This window comes from Dipodomys merriami, unplaced genomic scaffold (assembly GCF_024711535.1).
Source record: "Dipodomys merriami isolate MVZ:Mamm:240054 unplaced genomic scaffold, mDipMer1.0.p SCAF_22, whole genome shotgun sequence".
Lineage (NCBI taxonomy): Eukaryota > Metazoa > Chordata > Mammalia > Rodentia > Heteromyidae > Dipodomys > Dipodomys merriami.
The window spans coordinates 19,067,977-19,088,531 of record NW_027203604.1 but is presented as its reverse complement, the minus strand read 5'-3'; the positions used below and the strand labels follow the sequence as shown (position 1 = coordinate 19,088,531).

General features: G+C 43.5%; 1 protein-coding gene across 10 annotated transcripts; it reads right to left on the bottom strand.

The window, feature by feature from the left end:
* Positions 1-3,794: 3,794 nt before the first annotated feature.
* On the bottom strand, positions 3,795-19,870 carry Znf655 (zinc finger protein 655). Of its 10 annotated transcripts, none has more exons than XM_070033589.1 (6): positions 19,598-19,868; positions 18,485-18,653; positions 17,137-17,222; positions 16,631-16,781; positions 8,046-8,150; positions 3,795-7,310 (listed from the first exon to the last, which is right to left on the bottom strand). In XM_070033589.1, the coding sequence occupies exons 2-6, from the start codon at positions 18,624-18,626 to the stop codon at positions 5,941-5,943; spliced, it is 1,854 nt and encodes a 617-aa protein (XP_069889690.1). In that variant the 5' UTR covers positions 18,627-18,653; positions 19,598-19,868; the 3' UTR covers positions 3,795-5,940. The 10 variants fall into 10 exon arrangements, with proteins under 10 accessions (XP_069889690.1, XP_069889692.1, XP_069889691.1 ...); XM_070033591.1 differs by having other exon boundaries at positions 16,631-16,757; XM_070033590.1 differs by having other exon boundaries at positions 19,756-19,867.
* Between the last annotated feature and the right edge of the window lie 685 nt (positions 19,871-20,555).

Below are 20,555 nucleotides of genomic sequence, written 5' to 3'. Positions count from 1 at the left end.
TTGACCTGTCTACTGTTTTATACCCACAAGGCATTCCCTTTGGGTTTGGACCTGGAGAGAAAATTGCATCTTCCCTAAGACAGGTGAAGTAGAATGGGTTAGGAATCAAATTTTTTCCTGTCACTGGTATGGCTGTTTATTAATTTATTCATATTCTGAGCCTCTGCAAAGACCATGCAAGAGTTTTGTCAGTGCTGCTGTGGCTATGCTCTGCCATGCAGAGGAGATGGGCTTTCCTAATTTGTGATAGGTCTTCAGATCTTTTTGTTTTGTTCTCTAAGTCAGTAGTCTTGTACAGGGCCAATTCTAAGCATAAGTTTAATCTTGAGCCTGTGGTCTGTCTGAGAGTCATGGATAGTTCAGCCTCTCACCCTGGCTATAGCAGCTCCTGCTCTGGGGGTGAGCCTATGGACTGTGGGGCATCAGGAAACCCTAGGTTCTATCTCTGATGATGCAAGCCCAGATCTCTAATAGTCTTTGGAGCAGGGCTTGGGATGTGCAGAAGCCTCAGGAAAGGGTGAAAGAAGGGACAGAGAGGCAACAGTGAAACTTCCTAAGCAGCACCCAGCTCAGAAGCAAAAAGCTCCACGCCTTCTCCAGGAGAGATGCCCAAAGGGTACAGTCAGCCAGCTCAGCACCAACTGCTCAGGAGGGACCTGCTGAAACCAGTATCAACCTGCAGCAAGGATCTGCAGCCCTACCCAGCCCTCAAAAGTCACTCCGACTCCACAGGCCCCAGCTCCAGAAACACAGGCACTCCTAACTCCAGGAACCTTCAGAACCTCAGGGTCCTCCATGAGCACTTCAGGCTCCCTCTGGGCAGCTTGGAAGTCTAACTTGATCAAATTCCACAGTGAGCCAGGGTCATCTTCTGTGTCCACCTTTACTCAAGGAGGGATTGAAGGCAGATGGTTGCCTTCATACCTACCTTTTATGGACTGAGGAGACCCAGAGTTAGTTGGTGGCCATCAGATTCCTTCTTGCTATTGCCCCCATCCCATCCGTCCCTCAACTTAGCCATCTCCACCTCCCTTGGAAGTCACAAGGCCAAGCTGATTCTGCAAGGCCTCCCTCCAGCCAATCCTCTATACCCAGCCCCTTCCAGCTTTGTCTGAGCAGCCTCCATGGGCCAAATAGGCACAAGAGCCTTTGAGAAAGGCCCAACATCCAAGCAGTTTACCATAGGCTTACCAGAGCCCTACTTGATAGATCAAAGCAAGAAAAAAGGTCACTTGTTCAACTGTGCCTAAGGGAGTTCCTGTTCATTTCAAAAAGAGCAGCTAACAGTTATGGGGCATTGTGTGTGTGTGTGCTGGTCCTGGGGCTTGAATGCTGACAGTTTTGTTGTTGCTGTTTGCTCAAAAATGGTGTTCTATCACTTGAGCCACAGCTCCATTTTTAAGTTTTCTTTTTTTTTTTTTTTTGGAATGTGGCTTAGTGGTAGAATGCTTGCCTAGAATACATGAAGCCCTGGGTTTGATTTCTCAGTACCACATAAACAGAAAAAGCCAAAAGTGATGCTGTGGCTCAAGTGGTAGAATGCTAGCCTTGAGCAAAAAACTCAGGGACAATGCCCAGGCCCAAGTCCCAGGAAAAGAAAGAAAGAAAGAAAGAAAGAAAGAAAGAAAGAAAGAAAGAAAGAAAGAAAGAAAGAAAGAAAGAAAGAAAGAAAGAAAGAAAGAAAGAAAGAAAGAAAGAAAGAAAGAAAGAAAGAAAGGAAGGAAGAAAGGAAGAAAGAAAGGAAGGAAGGAGAAAGAGAGAGAGAGAAAGAGAGAAAGAGAGAAAGGAGAAAGAGAGAGGAGAGAGAGAGAGAGAGAGAGAACGCTTTGATGCTTAATTGGAGACAAGAGTCTCATGGGATTTCCTGCCTGGGCAGGCTTCAAACCATGATCCTCAGATTTAGGATTACAGGTGTCAGCACCCAGCACCCAGCTCTCCCATGCTTTTTTAAAATATAGGGTTGAGCTCCTTAAGAACCTTGTTCTCAAACTTTCTCCACTGGGTAATGACTAACATATCTGAGGCCTGGATACAGTCTCAGGGTTGGGGAGTGCACAGCTGCTCCCACACCATTCCTAGGGTTGCCATCTTCATCTGTAAGGTTCAGAGTTGACACCCCCTTTGCTTCAGACTCTCCGTGGTACTGTTGTGGCGCTCCCCATGTTTCATTAGGCCTCTATTTCCATTCAGGAATGCAGCTTGATTTTTCCTGTCACTTTGCTCCACTAGGGTAAGGATGCACGCCCATTATACCAAGCTTGATTAGGAAAAGCTCAACAATTCTGGGACATAAGAAATGCAAATGTGGGGGCTGGGAAGGTGGCTCAGTGGTAGAGCGCTTGCCTTGCATGCCTGAGGCCCTGGGTTCAATTCCTCAGCACCACATCCACATAAGTAAAATGAAAAAAGCCGGAAGTGGCACTGTGGCCCAGTGGTAGAGCGCTAGCCTTGAGCTGAAGAGCTGAGGGACAGTGCCCAGGCCCAGAGTTCAGGCCCCATGACCTGAAAAAAAAAAGAAATGCAAATGTGAAACTAGCAATGGGAGTGGGGATGTTTGAGCAAAGCTAGGAATGTGGAAGCTTTCCAATTACCTGTCACCTTTGTTAACCTGTCAAATGACCAGTATGCTTCAAGGAGCTTAGATTAGCTTTACGTGTGCATTCACTTCTAGCATCCCAGAAAGCCCTGGTAACTTCATCATCATTTGCAGGTGACAATACTGAACTAATGAGGATGTAACAGGACATGAAGAGCCATCAGAATTAAGTTCTCAGAGTTCCAAGTTGTCCAGTAACACCATCACCACGTCAATGGATAGTTTTGGAGTCAAATAGATTGGACTTTATGCCACTAACTTACTGGGATCCAATTTAACTTTTCTACACCCCAGCTCCTCTACAAAATGAAGCAATTAATTCAGAATTGTGAGAATTAAGTTTAATCTGTACTTACATATGTGTGCATGTAGACAGGTGGTGGAAGAAAATAAATTAAATGTTCTTTTACAGCAGGGGTGGGGAACATCAGGCTGCAGGCTATGTAAGACCTTGAAAATGATCGGACACACAGTGGACAGATGTGTATGCTCCTGGTTGGCTGCACTTGGCTGCCTGAATTGATGATTTTGTAAGGTCAGTGGATAATATCAGAAATATTCAAGTGGGCTTTGGGAGAAAAAAGGTTCCCACCCCTGCTCTATGGGCTTCTTCTCGCCGCCTCCCCTTCAAGAACAGAGACAGGACACAAATTTACATTGTATTGCACCAATTAAGTGTCCTCAAAAAATATTTGGGCTTCTTTTTAAGTATATTTTTTACTTCCAAAATCCCCCATTTTCCAAGTTCTACCAAAACTGCCAAACTTCTGGGCACCCATGGCTCATGATCACAGTTCGAAGCCAGTCTGGGCAGGAAAGTCCTGTGAGACTCTTATCTTCAATAAAGTACTCAAAAAAAGCTAGAAGTGGTGCCATGGCTCAAGTGGTAGAGCAGTAGAGCACAAAGAGGCTCAGGGACAGTGCCCAGGACTAAGTTCAAGCCCCAGAATGGGCAAAAAAAAAAAAAAAAAACCCAACAACTGTAAAACTTATTTACTCTTCTACAATACACAGCAATCAAGTTAATAACCCATTAGATCCTGAACACTGAGCTGAGTTCCTGGGGGTAGGGGGGTGGCTATGGAAAAGCATGCTATAGGATCCATTCTTAATGAGAAGCAAAATTGCAGTCAAGAAGGTTATTTCATATTCCCAAATGCTTTCAGCTGAGGCCTTCAGATTTTGTTTAAAACAGATCTCAGAATATCAAGCACACCTTTATTCAAGTACAAAAGCACATTCCTAAATCAAATGCATACATATGATTTTTTAAAACATATTTTTCTATTTAGGGATTAATTCTGTCTCATAGTCACCAGAGAGGAAGGACTATTGGTCTCTACAAGAGTATACATGTGTGATAGAAAAAAAAAAAAAACCCAAAAACATGCATTTTTCATTTGCTTTTACATTTAGATCAACTCACAGCCTTACCTTGCCCTGATGGTGTCTTATGCTTGCTGACAGCAAAGAAGTAAACTACAGTGGCAGAGCTATTCTAGAGGTTAGCCACAAGAGGCTTAGAGAAAGAGCAGTATCTTTTTATATATTGGTTTAGGATTCCTAGTGAGTATTATAACATCTAAATATGAAAGCCCCAATTGCTTGACTGACAACTCAAAGTTTAAGTAACATTTGTCTTATTCACAAAATGTTCTAAAGACTAAAATGGAAAAACAACAAAATGCTTTGACAACAGCTGAAGAATCATGAACTCTTTAGGTATAGACGATGACACCAACACCCGTGATTTTTATTAATCAAAAAGAGCCATGTTCTTTTATATGGCCTGTAAATTCTACAACATACAAAAATACAGGCATGGTAGTACATGCCCAAAGAACCAGTTACGTGGGAGGCTGAGGCAGGACTGACAAGAAGAGGGGGGAATTCAAACAGATAAAGAAGCAATTCTAATGGTTACACTTTTACCAAGAACAGACCTGCCACTTTCTTGAAATACTGCTCTAGAAACAATACAGAACAGCAACATCTTTGTTGGAAGGCCGTATTCATTTGCAATGTTCTCATTTCCTAGGTCCTTTACATTTTCCCTATCAAAAGCAGACCTGAGCATTTTGCTGGCCTTCAATAGAAGCATATAGAAGAATTCTAAACTAACACATGCAGAATAGGCACTGAATGAATACAGCTAGGTCACCAGGAGCCTTCCTGGCTACCTTATGTCCTTATTTCTTAGAGGGCTGTGGATGCAGAAAAGGCAGCTATAAACTTGGCATCACTTCAAAATGTCTAATGGCCTGCTGCACAAAGGGAGATTGAATCTCTGTCCTTGTGGATGGCTGGTGTGGAAATCCCAATTCTTAGAAAACACCAGACCATACCAAATTGGAACAGCATATGTACTAGTGAGGAGCTTAAAAATAGGAAGTCATCACTTGAAGGTGCTTAGGAGAATGCAGAAATCGACAGGAATGTAAGGGTTGTAACTAGAAAGGAGCAGGATGTAGGATCCTCAGAAAAGAGCAAGCCTAAGAGTCTGTACTAGGAAAACTTGGGCCAAGAACACCATGGAAAGCTAAGTGAGCTGCTTTCCGCTCCTGGCATCTTAACCCTGGTGCATTGACAATATCCTACAGAAACCAAATAAGAACCAATTTCAAAAAATATAAATTGTGTATAGACTATAGTAAAATAAAAATAGCTTATGTCTGTAAATAAAATTCTCGTACCTACTTAGAACACTTAAATTAAAAAAATGCCATATGAAAATAGGACTGGTTTCAGCAAGTTACCTTTCAGACTAGATTCACCTGCCGTGAAAAAGACTGGGACTAAATACGAACAACTTCATACATGAATAACAATTTTCTCTCCAATAAGTTGAGGTTGGGCAAAGCCTGAAATACTTGCATTCCATCAGAACTTCATTTGGTATACAAATTCTGATCATGGCCTGACACATACACTGTACTCCAATGACTTCTCTGGGGCTATATTAGATGTTCAATGAGCACTGGGTTATGAGTGAATATCCTCACACAGAAACATTTATTACATTCATAGGCTTTCCATATGGCATGAATTTGACACTCAAGGTAGCTTCTTTTACTGATGGCTTTTTCATGTTCAGTTCAGTAGAGGAATTTTATTCTAGTACCAATTCCCCAAATGTGGAGAATTAACCACATCCAATACATTCATCAGCTTTCCTTAGTAGTGTGGATTTGCAGGAGCCAATTAAGTTGAACAATACTCAAATACTCCCAATACTGGTCACATTCAAAGGGTTTCTCTCAATGTGAATTCTGCTGAACAAGCTTGAGCAGTGGCTGAGTGCTTTACCACATCCAGTGTGGACGTAACTTCATCCCACTGGGAATTCAGAGGGTGAAGGAGGCTTGAACTGGACTAAGTGCCTGCCCATGTTCACTGCATTCATAAGGCTTCTCTTTGGTCTGAATTCTCTGATGTGGAACAAGATGTGCTCGTGGACTGAAGTTGTTTTCCCAGGCCTCACAATCAAAGCCTTTTTCTCTGCTGAGAATTTCTTGTTGCAGGGTAAGATCTGAGCTGTGACTGAAACTTTCCTCATCTTCATTCCGTTCATAGGCTTTCTCTTTCCTGTGCATCTTGTGATGCTGAATTAGGTATGAGGTCTGACTGAATACCTGTCCACATTCATCACACTCGTGCGCTTTCTCTCCTGTGTGAATTCTTTGATGCTGAATAAGATGGGAATTCAATCTGAAGTCTTTTCCACATTCTTTACAAGTATAGGGCTTTTCTCTGAAACGAACGCCTCGATGTTTCACATAGGCCAACCCACACTCATCATACCCGTAGGGTTTCTCTTGATGGTGGATCCTCTGGTGTTCAACCAGGTAAGAAGTATGACAGAAGTCACGGCCACACACACCACACTTGCAAGGCATCTCTCTGTGCACTCTCTGATGCTGCGTGAGATGCACGCTGCGGCTAAAGACACGCTCACAGCTGCTGCATTTGTATGATTTGGCTTTGGTGTGAGTCTTCTTATGCTGAATTACATCTGAGCTTTGACCACCGGATTTATCAGATGTTTCACATGACTTTTCAGATACTTCACATTTATAGGGTTTTTCTCTAGCGTGTATTCTTTTATGCCGACTGAGACTTGAACTCTGACTGAAAGACTTATCACATTCTTTACACTTGTAGGGTTTCTCTCTCGTGTGAATTCTCTGGTGTCTGGTGAGGGCTGAGCTCTGATGGAAGGCTTTCCCGCACATGTCACATTTGTAGGGTTTCTCAGTGGTAAGTGTGCTCTCCCATTTGCTAAGGTGGGAGAAGTCCATTATGCTTTCTTTATATTCACTACTTTGTGAGTTCTGTGTTAGACTTATTTGTTCATGTTTATCAGCAGCTGAGTTTTGGTTAAAGTTCATGTGGAACTTACTGTCATCGACAGTCTGTATTCTAAGAACCCTCTGGTCTGTATCAAGAGCGGAGTCGGCACAGAAGCTCTTCTCAGGGTCGTTACACTCGCTGCTCTTCTCATTGGCAGAGGTTTTCTTGCTGATAGTTATTTGCCTAAACTCTCTCTCCAGGAAGAGAAATTTCCTTAGGATTTCCTGAAGCCTTTCTAATCTGTCCTCAGACTTTTGTACTTCTCTAGTCTCAGGAACTTGGGCAATATCCTGTTTGGGTCTTCCTACTCTCATTTTGTCTGAATGAACTTCTTCCAGATTGTTTTCTTCTCTTGCCTCTCCATCTGATACAAAATACAAATATACAAATAGAAAATTCAAATGTAATCTGTACTCTGCCCTTAAAAAGAACCCCAGATAGGAATGAAGTAAATAATTTAGTATCTATGAAGATCAGAAAATTTATTTACTCTGAAAAACATGCACAAAAGTTTAACAGCAGACATAAGGGCATGAATAGGAGCAGTGATAGAGGATCCAAATGGACTGAGAAAAATGGCAGAAATGGGGGGGCATTTCTTGCAGAGTAAAAAAATATCTAGGCAAGGTGTTTCAAAGGCAATAAAAGGGAAATAGTTGAAAAGAATTTTAGACAAGGGGCTGGGAAGGTGGCTCAGTGGTAGAGCGCATGCCTTGCATGCCAGAGGCCCTGGGTTCGATTCCTCAGCACCACATAAGCAAAAAAAAAAGAAAAAAGCCAGAAGTGGCGCTGTGGCTCAAGTGGTAGAGCGCTAGCCTTGAGCTGAAGAGTTGAGGGACAGTGCCCAGGCCCAGAGTTCAGGCCCCATGATCGGACCCAAAAAAAAAAGAATTTTAGACAAGCAACTTGAATAGGGACCAAGTATTACTTGTACCAAAGGGGTAAAACACACAGAAAACATCAGCCTAAACTGCAAAGAAAGCAGATGCTCTCCATTCAGGAAGGCAGAGCTCTGTTTTGAATATCAAAGCAGCCAAAACATGGCTCAGTACTTAACTTTATATCCCTAAGTCCATTTGATTAATTCTGCCTTACTCACCTGAGCAGTCATCTCTTAAGACTTCTCTATCCTTAGTTTCAGGATCAAAGACCTGTAGATCTTGTTCCAGTGGGGTGATCTCATCAGGCTTAGAAATTGGAAATCCTGCTCATAAAAAAGGAAATGGGATGTGGCAATTTATCCTCAGATGCTACACCAGCCACATTTTCTTTTAACTGATAACTAGCAGAGAGAGAAGGGAAGTTCTGAGAAGACATTAATACAGAAGGCTTGGAGAGTAAGGACGACAAAGATGCTCTACAAGGAGCTCAGATTCGTGCTCTTTTGTAGGAGGGGTGAGCTAAACACAGCACAGTGAGCTGAACTGTGGCAAAAAAAAAAGTACATATTTCAAGGACCAACCTCAAGGAATAGGGAGCACCAAACCACAGAGGAATTAGTATTTCTGGTTCTCCTTTTGCACAACAGGGTTAATGACAGACTAAAAAACACTATTTCTTTCTTCTTTTTTTTTTTTTGGGGGGGGGGGTCGGTCATGGGGTTTGAACTCAGGGCTTTAGGCGCTGTCCCTGACCTCATATTTCTTCAAGGATAGTGCTCTACCACTTTGAACCACACTATCATTTCTGGTTTTCTGGAAGTTAATTGGAGATAAGACTCTCACAGACTATCCTACCCAGGCCAGCTATGAATGGAAAAGCCAAGTGAGAGTACAAGGCCCAGAGTTGAAGCCCTAGTATTGCCTCATGCATGGGTGTGTGTATAAGTACATACATACATACATACACACACACACCACAAACACACACACCATAAACACACACACACATGAGCACACACAAATACACACCACCAATTAATGTTTAATCATCCTGATTTGGTTACTGAATTAGCACAATGTATCAAAGTATCCCATGAAAATATACAAATATTATCTCAAAAAAAATGTTTTTGGTGCCAGTCCTAGGACTTGAACTAGGGTCTGGTAACTGTCCCTGAGCTCTATATTTTTTTCCCCCCTCAAAGCTAGTACACTACCTCTTGAGCCACAGCTCTACTTCCAGTTTTTTTGTGGTTAACTGGAGATAAGAGTATCATGGAATTTCTTGCCCAGGCATATTTTGAACCTTGGTCTTTGGATCTCAGCCTCCTGATTACAGACATGAGCCACTGGCACCTGGCCTCAATTTTTCTTTTTTTTGTCAGTCATGGAGCTTGAATTCTGGGCTTAGGCACTGTCCCTGAGCTCTTCAGCTCAAAGTGAGTGCTCTACCACTTGAGCCACAGCATCACTTCCAGTTTTCTGGTGGTTAATTGGAGGTAAGAGTCTCAAGGACTTTCCTGCCCAGGCTTGTTTTGAACCATGATCCTTAGATCTCAGCCTCCTAAGTAGCTAGGATTACAGGCATGAACCACCAACGCCCAGCTAAATTTTTTTTGTTTTTTAAAAGAAATTATTTGTTTCAGTGCACATGAGGAAAAAAGAATATGGTCCACAAGAGTTAGCTTACAGTTTTGCTTATTCAATAAGCATTTTTGGAGAACATCTTATAGGCCAAGCATGCAGGGGATGAGATCACACTAACTGCAGAGACAGCTGTAAACAATTCAACATTACCACAACGTGGAAATATGATAAAAGTGATCACTGCAAAAGGGGGAACTATGGTAATGAGGTTGTCAGCAGAAAGGGGACACAAAAACAATAGTGATCAGGGAGGAAAGAATAAAATCAAAGTATGTATGTATGAAAACAGCTTAATGAAACCCACTAAAAGCTATTAGAAAGGGGCAGTAAATTAAGAAAGAGTAATAGAGGGGGCGATTATGATCCAAGTATATTATATGTACATATGTAAATATCACAATGAAACTGCTTTGGACTATTAACTTGCACTAATGCTGTAGCCGGGCGCCAGTAGCTCACGCCTGTAATCCTAGCTACTGAGGAGGCTGAGATTTGAGGATCACGGTTCAAAGCTAGCCCAGGCAGAAAAGTCCATGAGAAGCCGGGCGCTGGTGGCTCACGCCTGTAATCCTAGCTACTCAGGAGGCTGAGATCTGAGGATCGAGGTTCAAAGCCAGCCCGGACAGGAGAGACTGTGAGACTCCTCTCTCCAATAAACCACCAGAAAACGGGAAGTGGCACTGTAGCTCAAGTGGTAGAGCAATCGCCTTGAGCTGAAGAGCTGAGGGACAGCGCCCAGGCCCAGAGTTCAAGCCCCACGACCGACAAAAAAAAAAAAAAAGAAAAGAAAAGAAAAGAAAAGTCCATGAGACTCTTATCTCCAATTAACCACTAGAAAACCGGAAGTGCTGCTGTGGCTCAAGCAGTAAAGCGCTCACCTTGAGCTGAAGAGTGCAGGGATAGTGCCCAGGCCCAGAGTTCAAGCCCCATGACCAAAAAAAAAAAAAAATTGTAAGCTGAGCACCAATAGCTCACTAAACTATTCAGGAGGAAGAGATGAGAGGCTCATGGTTCTAAAACTTCACAATAGTCAACAAAATGCCTGATTACAACATGGCTCAAGTGGCAGAGCATCAGAGGTGTGCACCTCAAGCCCAAGTACCAGCACAAAAGAAAAAGTGTATCTGCACAGAAAACAATTTTTCTATGACTTGCCTAAAGGCCTGCAAGGACCTCATCTCTTGTACTAAAGCATCAGGTAGTCTGATTCTAAGAGAACAAAACTTTGGTATTATTCTAATAGCCCAGAGAAGTTTTGTTTTGTTTTTGTTGGTCGTGGGGCTTGAACTCTGGGCCTGGACGCTGTTCCTGAGCTCTTCAGCTCAAGTCTAGCACTCTACCATTTGAGGCAAAGAGCCACTTCTGGTTTTCTGGTGTTTTATTTGAGTTAAGAGTCTCACGGACTTTCCTGCCTGTCAGAGAAGGTGAGTCCAGATAGTACACATACAAGATCTTCTATGAGCCCTTAACCTCCAAAAATATATTTATTCAGTGACTATAAATTTTTTCCCCTTACCCTGACATGTCACTATATAATATTTACAGATTGTTACAAATTGGCTTTAGACATTATCATCCCCACTCAGTTTATACTTGTTGATAGTCAGGACCATGTACCTTGCAATTTTTTGATTAATTTACTCAACAGCTACATATGTGCAAGTGTCAAAGTGTGACAGCATTTCAATTTTATAAAAAGGGTATTTTGGACCAGCAAGCATGATAGACCAATAGCCTGGGATCCCACATAAGACCCCATATGCAAGGAGATCAGAACACATCAAAGGCATTTACTACAATTCTGAATCCCAGCTGGGATTGATAGTCACTTTTCCTTTGGACATATTAATGTTTTGTGTCAAAAGTTTTGCTGTGTACATAGCCGTTGGTGAATCCCGAGTACTGAAAAAAGCTTAAAAAATAGCATGACATGAAAGACTCAGAATTCTAGCAGTATACTTTGTAACTTTTAACTTTTGGGGTACTTACTAAGGTGTTTTTTAGCATTTCATTTAGTTAGTTACACTGAAAATACAAAGGCATCAGGCAGTCCTCATGTGGGATAAGAAGTTGGGTTTTAGATTTGTTAAAGGCAATGCAAAGTGTGAGAGAAAATGCCTAAAAGGCAGTTAGAAGAGGTTAAGAGTGCCTTTTAGATATATACACTTATGAGTCACAACCATCCATATATTATAATATTGCTTACAAAATACTCAGTAGGTATAAGGCACAATGTCAAGAGTATTAAGTTTTTTACTTATTAAATACTCACCATAACTTTACGAGGGACAACAATGGACAACTTCCCCAAGGTCAGAGTAACTGCTGAAGCTTGGATTCCAACCCAGTCTTACTTCAGAACTTGGCTTTTAAACACTCGACTATAGCATAAAATGATGACTATAAAATAAACCCAATTTTTTAGTTGATGAATAAAGAAAACAAACATTGATAAAAGATTAAAATAGCTGGGCACCAGTGGCTCAAGCCTGTATTCCTAGCTACTCAGGAGGCTGAGATCTGAGGCTCACAGTTTAAAGCCAGCCTGGGCAAGAAAGTCCATGAGACTCTTATCTCCAGTTAACTACCAGAAAAACCAGAAGTGGTTCTATGCTCAAGTGGGAGAGTGCTAGCCTTGAGCTAAAGGGCTGAGGGACAGCACTCAGGCCCAGAGTTCAAAAAAAAAAAAAAAGGAGCCAGGCACTGGTGGCTCACACCTGTAATCTTAACTACTCAGGAGGCTGAGATCTGAGGACCACAGTTCAAAGCCAGCCCTGGTAGGAAGGCCCATGAGACTCTTATCTCCAATAAACCACCAGAAAACTGGAAGTGGCACTGTGGCTCAAGTGGTAGAGCACTCGCCTTGTGCTGAAGAGCTGAGGGACACTGCCCAAGCCCAGAGTTCAAGCCCCATGACCAACAACAACAAAAGATTAAAAACAAAAAGTCTTAGCACAAAATATGGGAGAGCTGGGGGGTAGGAGCACAGCTCAGTTATAGAGTACTTGCCTAGCATGCAAGAGGTCCCTGGCTGATTTCTAGCCTCCTCTTGTCTTGATCCAAAAAAAAAAAAAAAAAAGCCAGAATTCTTAGAATTTGGAGTCATAGAAATTATATTTAAAATTATCTAACTGGCTATTTTATGACAAAGAAATGCAAATTTCTTATATTGAAAATTCACACCGCGGGCTGGGAAGGTGGCTCAGTGGTAGGGCACTTGCCTTGCATGCCTGAGGCCCTGGGTTCGATTCCTCAGCACCACATAAGCAAAAAGAAAAAAGCTGAAAGTGGCGCTGTGGCTCAAGTGGTAGAGCGCTAGCCTTGAGCTGAAGAGCTGAGGGACAGCACCCAAGCCCAGAGTTCAGGCCCCATGACCGGACCCCCCCCCCCAAAAAAAAAGAAAAGAAAAGAAAAGAAAATTCACACCGCTAGAATGGTCTTAAGCAATATCTAACTTGAGGAAATTAACAGTATAAAGTAACATAAACATGCTCCTTTTGTGTTTGTCTTAGAAAATCTGGCCTACATTTCATTTGCTGTGTTCTCCAAAGTATTTAACATAAAACAAGATTTAGCCATCTGGAAGCATCATGCTTTTCTTGGTCCTTAATAAATATGCAAGTGAAAACTCTACTTAGCAACTGCATTCTTATGTAGCTACCTGGTAGGCAGCAATACTTCTCGAATGCAGGTCCCTTCTGTTCTCACACTGTATGAATTGGCCTGTCTGCCCAATTTGTTATGGTCATTTTGAATTTTCTTGCCATCAGAAAAGATAACACATTAAAAATTCCCAAACATGAGCTGGGAGCTGGTGGCTCATGCCTGTAATCCTAGCTACTCAGGAGGCTGAGATCTGAGGATCACGGTTCAAAGCCAGCCCAGGCAGAAAATTCCATGAACCTCTTATCTCCAATAAACCACTAGAAAACCGAAGTGGCACTGTGGCTCAAGCAGTAGAGCGCTCGCTCGCCTTGAGCTGAAGAGTGCAGGGATAGCGCCCAAGCCCAGAGTTCAAGCCCCACAACCAACAAAAAACAAAAAACAAAACTGCCATATGCAGTTGGACCTACTGTCATAAAAGGACAGATTTGGATCCCAAACCTACCTGATCTTGTAAAGGTAACTTCTCTGAGCCTGTTTCCTCAGCTATAAAATAATAATATCCTCTGCTCACAGAACTTTGATATCTAGTACCACGTATAAATAGGAAACAACCATCTCAGTAGAAAACATCTTATAGAAAATCACTTGTCCTCCATGACATCAATTTCAAAAAGCAATGGGAGAGCTGGGCCCTTGTGGCTCCCGACTGTAATCCTAGCTACTCAGGAGGCTGAGACCTGAGGATCACATTTCGAAACCAGCCCAGGCAGGAAAGTCCCTGTGAGGCTCTTATCTCCAATTAACTCACAGAAAACTGTGGCTCAAATGGTACAGCACTAGCTTTCAGCACAAAGAGGCTCAGCAACAGTACCCAGACCCTGAGTTCAAGCCCTACAACTGACAAAAACAAAAACAAAAAAAGCAATAGGAAAGATGTGGGAAACACAATCTACTGATTCATTTTTCAACAAGAATTACAATAAGCATATTTCTAACACCAGGACACCTGCCACAATGACACATGTGAAATACATTCTAGCCCTCTTCCCAGGTCTCACTCTCTAGGATTAACTCCCATTTGGGTATAACCCTTCAAGTCAGCTGTTCATTCATTGTCAACAGAATATGGTTCTTCTTAAATTTGATAATAAATAGCATTTAATATCCGATTTTCAAGAATGTGGGACTGCTTAAGTCAAACTTAATTATGCAGTCCTATTCACAATTCTAAACAAGAAATAAAATGACAAACATATAACCTTAAACTTTGGGTGGAGTAGTGCAGAACCCACATATGAAAATCACTTCCCAAGAACTGTAGAAATCTAAGGAACCGACAGGTGGTTCAGATAGGTGGTTCACGCCTGTCATTCTAGCTTCTCAGAAGTCTGAGATCTAAGGATCAAGGTTCAAAGCCTGCCCAGGCAGGAAAGGATATGAGACTCATCTCCAATTAACTATCAAAAAGCCAGAAGTAGAGCTGTGGTTCCAGTGGCAGCTTGACAGTCTTTTGAGTGAAAATGATAAGGGACAGCATCCAGACCCTGACTTCAAGCCCTAGTACTGGTATGTGCACATACACAAAAATAAATTGCTAAGATGTCACTGACTTGGTCACAAAAGTGAGCTGAGTAGGAGGGCTGCCTGGTGTGAGTGTGCATTTGTATCCAGTGTGTATGCACAGATGGCAGGAAAAAAGAATAAAGTCTAGTTTGGTAGATTCTTGGGCTATTAGGCTTTGTTAAACTGATACCAACTTTCTTTACGCCAAGAAGTAGACAAGTTAATGGTTGGAAATTCTGTAATTAATAGGTAAAATTAACAGTAGTTTACAATTATATATGTATCGCTTTACAGTTTACAAAGTTATTAAATATACATTCATTTTGATGCCCTGAAATAAAAGTCTTAATTTTTTTCTTAACTCTCCAGTTCCCCTCCATTAAGACAGCATTAAGGAACACTGAATTGGGAAAGGCAATATAAACACGCCAATCTGTAGGGCACTACAAAGAACCAAGGGCAGAACCTTGAAGGAAGGAGAAAACTATGATGTGAAACATGAAGAAAGTCCAAGAGTCACAGGACAGTGTGGCCACACAAGGGTCAGGTCATGTTCACTACTGAAAAGGAGGACCCATGTTCCACACTCTAACATGAAAAGAACATTAACTGAAGAAATGGGGGTGAAGTTGGTGTTTTTCAGAACAAAGCAGCTGACTACCAAACATGGTTTCCAAAGAAGCTGGGTTCAATCTGCAGCTGGTTGCACGGAAGTCTTCCTTCACCCCTCGAGTTAGAAACAACACCGGTCATTTGAGCAGTTGCAACTTTACAGAGTGGTGGCATCCTGAGGAGCATCCACTCCAGGAACCAAGCTTAATCTCACAATTGTGGAAAAGAAGTTCCCGAGCAGGCACGTGCACTACCGATGGAAAGCCGACACTTGGGCCACCTCTTGGAGATTCCTGCCGTAAGGACTGCAAGTGTTTCTCCAGAGAAAGCACAAGCCTGGGTATGACTCAGGGCTGGGCAGGAATTCACACAATGAATCCGGGTGGTGGGAAGGCGGAGAAGTATGCCTACAAAGATCAAAGAACCACGAATGGGAAACACACTAAAAACCTTCCCAGTGGGCAAACTGCTTCCCCACAAGAAGACCTCTTGAACACTAGATGTAATCAAGAAGAGAAAAAGTGTCCTAGATGTCACCAAAATAGGCAAACTAAAAAAGGGGGAGGAGACCCAAGAAGAGAGTGAGCAAGTATACACACATTCACAAGAGTGCAAAAGCAGACAGGCCAAAAAAAACAAAAGAGAAAAAACAATGCTCATCTCAAGGAGATTGTCAACAACCCCCTCTGATACTTCTCAGCAGCACATAGGCTTGCCTAATTTCAGCTGCCTACTGCACTAATTCAGACTTACAAGAGAGATGTGGTGGAAGGATTTACCCCATCTCAGAGTGATGCAAGGAGTGGGGTAAACATGTGAGACTTCTGCTGGCCTGGGTGTGGTTATTTAGGATTACCATTTAGGTGACTCACTGAAAACTACTCAGTGAGTCAGGTCTTTAAATGAAGTCTCTCAAACTTCCCTACTTAGAGATGAACTTAGGGATCTTAAGAAATGAGAGAGATTTTAGCTTATCTTTTTAAAAAGGTATTTTTCTTCAGTGGAAAATTTTCAGACACAGGGGCACTGATATATAAGAGGAAAAGAATTTAGCTGGGGGTTGGGAAGACATTCAGATCTCTCATAAAAAAGAAAAAGAGAAAAGGTGAGAACTTAGGCAAAGCACAAACAAGCTTTCCTTTGCTAACAAGGAACGGATGTCCCACAAAACAGGAAACATGAACTGGGGATAAAGAGTAAAATGTCTTCTTGACACTCCAAAGGAATTTTAGTTCCCCTCCCATAGGAGATGACCTTAAAGATAGAGGATTCAGAGGCTCTAAAACCTGAAATCTAAGCCACACTCTACTGACCTCAGAGATCATAAACCTACTCAGAAATAGGTAATTTGCATAATAAGAAAGCTGGTCCTTACCCAGTGAGACCACGTTCCCATAATTCTCTAACATCACTTCTCTGTAGAGATCCCTCTGAACAGGGTCCAGGCATCCCCATTCCTCTCGAGTAAGGTGAACAGCCACATCCTCGAATGTCACAAACTCCTGAAATAATACATCCTGGATGGTCTAGGGAATAAGGCCAATGCAGTACCATGACCAGAGAGTGAAGATGAGAACAGAGATGGTATTTGGTGTGTGTTTATGTTGGGGAGGAGGGAGAATGGAGAGAAGCCAGGGTATAAATCCCTTAACATCTAATACATGCCCATCACAATATCATGGACAAAGGTGGTGTTGGGAGATGGGAAAGAGGTTTACATAAGGTCTAGGTCTCCGAAGAGGAACAATGCCACACCTGAGGTCTGCTACTGAAAAAATAAATAAATAAATCCACGCAAGGTTCACAGATAGGATGAGGGATAGGCCACACTCAAGCAGCAACCACAGTCCCTGAGGAAAAGCAGAGGGTTCCTCAGCTCACCTGGTACCTGGCTGTCAGGAGTGCAGCTGCCTGGTCTCCTGGGCTTCCCTCATGGGGAAGAGCAGGTACCTGCAGAACAGATGGAGCTGAGGGAGGAGAAAGGAGCCAAGAGTGAGAGCAGCCCTTTCCTAGGGCTCCCTTTCAGAAGAAGCACAAGGGGTGTCAATGGGACCCTCCTTCATGTCAAATGTTCTAATGAACCACTTCTCAGGTACTGGGCATGCCTGCTGCCCCTCCTACTAGCTCCCACTTACACGTTTAGTCCTATGATACAGGAATTTACTACTATCCTCATGAATGATATTCCTCTTACAGAAGAGTAAGCCCTGTACCTGTCTTGGCACATGAGCAAAGCAAAGCATAAAGATGTGGATGTGTAATGACTTATCTAGGCCATTTGTCGATGAGCACTATCTCTGCAATCAGTGTGTAAAGCTTCTAGAAACAGGAATGATCCTCTCTCAATGCCCCCCCCCCCCACCTCATGGCACTCCACAGTGTTGCTGACGCACAAGTTACTTCAAGTACTGGAGCTGGCCACAGCAATCTAGGAACCAGCTGTCAAAAACAGGGAAAAGAAAAAAAAAAAAAAAACCTGACCAACCTATTTATATACTAACATGTGACTGCATGGTCAATATGTAACATATATACATCCAAACAGGCATTATGCTCATCCAAGGACTTAAATGGTTGTTTTCTTGCTGGTAGTTCATGTCTCTGTAATCTCAGGAGGCTGAGATATGAGGATGGCAGTTCAAAGCCAGTCTGAGTAGGAAAGGTCTGTGAGACTATCTCTAACTACCAAAAACCCACAGTGGAGCTTTGGCTCAAGTGGTAGAGCACAAAAGCTCAGGGACAGCACGTAGGCCTTGAGTTGAAGCCCCAGGACCAGCAAGCACTGCCCCTCTCAAAAAAAAAGTTGCTTGTCAAAAATTAGATATGTTACAAACACTGCAGCTGCAACAGAATGGCAGGGGCAAAGCACAAAACGTCACAAGGAAAGAGAAACTAAATGAAGGGAACAGGAGGTAAAGAGGGTGAATTTAAGAGGAAGCCCAAGTCAGTCAAGGACTGTGAGATATGGCAAAAGCAGCATATCTGAGGAATTATTCTGGATGTGGCAACTGGGACAAAGGGAAGGTTTTCTGAAGGACAAACAGCCAGAGCAGAGCAAGTGACTACCACTCTGACATTAAAGCAAGATGAGCCAGGCTTAGTAGAAGGGTCAAGAAGGAGCTGAGCTATAACTGCCCCTCCTGTCCAGTCCTCCCTCTAAGGGCCATCTTCTTATTCAAGGCTCTGGACTCATACCAGGCCCAGGATGTAAGTACCATCTCTGTCTTACCCCCAATGAGTCCCTGTTCCATGTTGGTATCTTGCATGAACTGAGGCTCTGGGGAAAGACACTCAGGTCTTTCAAAGGTCTCCAAAGACTGAAACTGGACCCTTGATGATCCTGCTGTTTCCTCAGTTGATATTTCCTCCATCCCTATCCAGGAGGTCAATGAGCATCACTGCAGGGTGAAATTAGGAGAAAATATTGTTGTAAGTTAAAACATCCCATAATTACTCAGGACTTAGCAAAGTATCTTTGTTTACTGTTCAAAATTAATCCCGATAAACCACCCAAAATTTGGAGGGGGGGGAAGGATATTATTCCGTTTCAAATACTTAAGATCCAAATGAGAATGTCCAACATTATTTCAACTCTAAGAAATTTGAACTTGTAGCTTTTTTGAGGCTATTTGTTTTTGTTGGAGTTGTTGGTTTTGGTTTTCCAAGACAGGGGCTCTGCTGGGTCTAGGCCTGGAACTCTGGCTCCCTCTCCCACTCACCCTCCCTTGTGCTGGGATTATAGGCGTGCACCAGCACACTAGCATTGTCATTTTTCTTTTAAGGGAAAAAAAAAAATAAACACATCAATTCAACAGTGTAAGGCTTTTCGGAGAAAGTTTTAAGTATCTGGGAATTTGCAATCTTCTCTGGAGGCTCCAGTGTGTTCTCAAGAGAACCAAGTCAGTTATGATTACTCATTGTTTTTCTCCGCCCCCCCCCCGCCCCCAAGGCAGGCCCTTTAGGAATTATTTAGTAACGCCGCCAGCACACCGTCAATTAATAAACAGGTCGGACTAATAATAAAAAGTCCAGTATAGGCGCCAGCCCCTTGGTTAGGCTGAGTGGACAGTCTGCAAGAGCTACGATTCCGATCGGGTTGAGTGATGTCCTTCAAACCCAAGGACGTAACGGGGCCCGGTCCTCCGCACCCAGCCCTCGCCCGCTCCCAGTCAGGCCCTCCCAGGGCCTCGCCCTGCGCCGCCCGCCTCCCACTTCCCCTTCAGAAGCGAGAAAGCGCAGCGTCCGAGCGGGCCGAGCGGGCCGTGCGGACGCAGCTCAGGCCAGGGCTCGGTCACCCGGTCCTGAGCGCCGAGCTCTGGGTCCCCGGGGCTTCGGGACTAACCAGGACGGAAGAGAAAAGCAGGCCCGGACGCCTGGGCCTCCGCGTTCCCACAGACGTCAGCCGAGGCCGGCCGCCGCCTCCTCCTCCTCCTCTCAGGGACTCGAAAGCAGGGCCTGCTCCCACGGCGGCGACGCCACAACGGCTTCCGGAAGACTCACCCGAGCGCAGAGGCGGCACCAGCGACCGTCCCGTCACCGACACACTCACTCGTTCGTCGGCCACGCCAGCCTTTCCAGGGCCGCTCTAGACTGCCGGGAGGACTGCGCTTCTCGACGTCACTTCCGGCGGGCCCCGGATGAGGGCCCCGGATGAAAGCCCCGGATGAAGACCCCGCCCAGGAGCCTTCTGAAGCTGTCACTCATCAGGCTGACGCTAGGTTGATCACTAGAATGATACTCTTTTTCCCCCCGGAGTTAGTGGGGTTGCGCAGAGCCACATGATTCTGAAAATCCCTTTTTCTTCTCTTTTGGTGCTGGTACTGGGATTTGAATTTCACACTCTCTCCCAGCTTTTTCCATCCATGGCTGATACTCTACTACTTGAGCCATGGCTTCAGCCCAGGTTTGTGTGTGTGTGTGTGTGTGTGTGTGTGTGTGTGTGTGTGTGTGTGTGTGTGTGTGTGTGTGTGTGTGTGTGTGTGTGTGTGTGTGTGTGTGTTAGCTAACTTGACTACTCAGGCTGATTTGGAACCGCTATCTTCAGATCTCAGCTTCCTGAGTAGCTAGGATTACAGGTGTAACTCACCAGGAATTTCTCTAATTCACAGGAAATTCTCTAATTCTTATATTATTTTCCTCTTTGTCCTAAACCTTATGCCAGTCACTCCATCCCCTTCTACCTATTTAGCATCCCAGTCCATAAGTGATTGTCAGTGGCTACTAAGGACTAGCAACACTCAACCCATCCTCATTAATGGAGGTCTCACTGGTCTCCTGGAGAACAACAACTAAACGAGTCA

Excerpts from the sequence above, each read along its gene's own strand:
- Znf655 (XM_070033589.1), bottom strand. The coding sequence starts at position 18,626 with ATGGAGGAAATATCAACTGAGGAAACAGCAGGATCATCAAGGGTCCAG. Across the intron at positions 16,782-17,136 it reads TCCTGACAGCCAGGTACCAG|ACCATCCAGGATGTATTATT; the intron begins GTGAGCTGAGGA and ends CTTATTCCCTAG. Across the intron at positions 7,311-8,045 it reads CTTAAGAGATGACTGCTCAG|ATGGAGAGGCAAGAGAAGAA; the intron begins GTGAGTAAGGCA and ends ATTTTGTATCAG.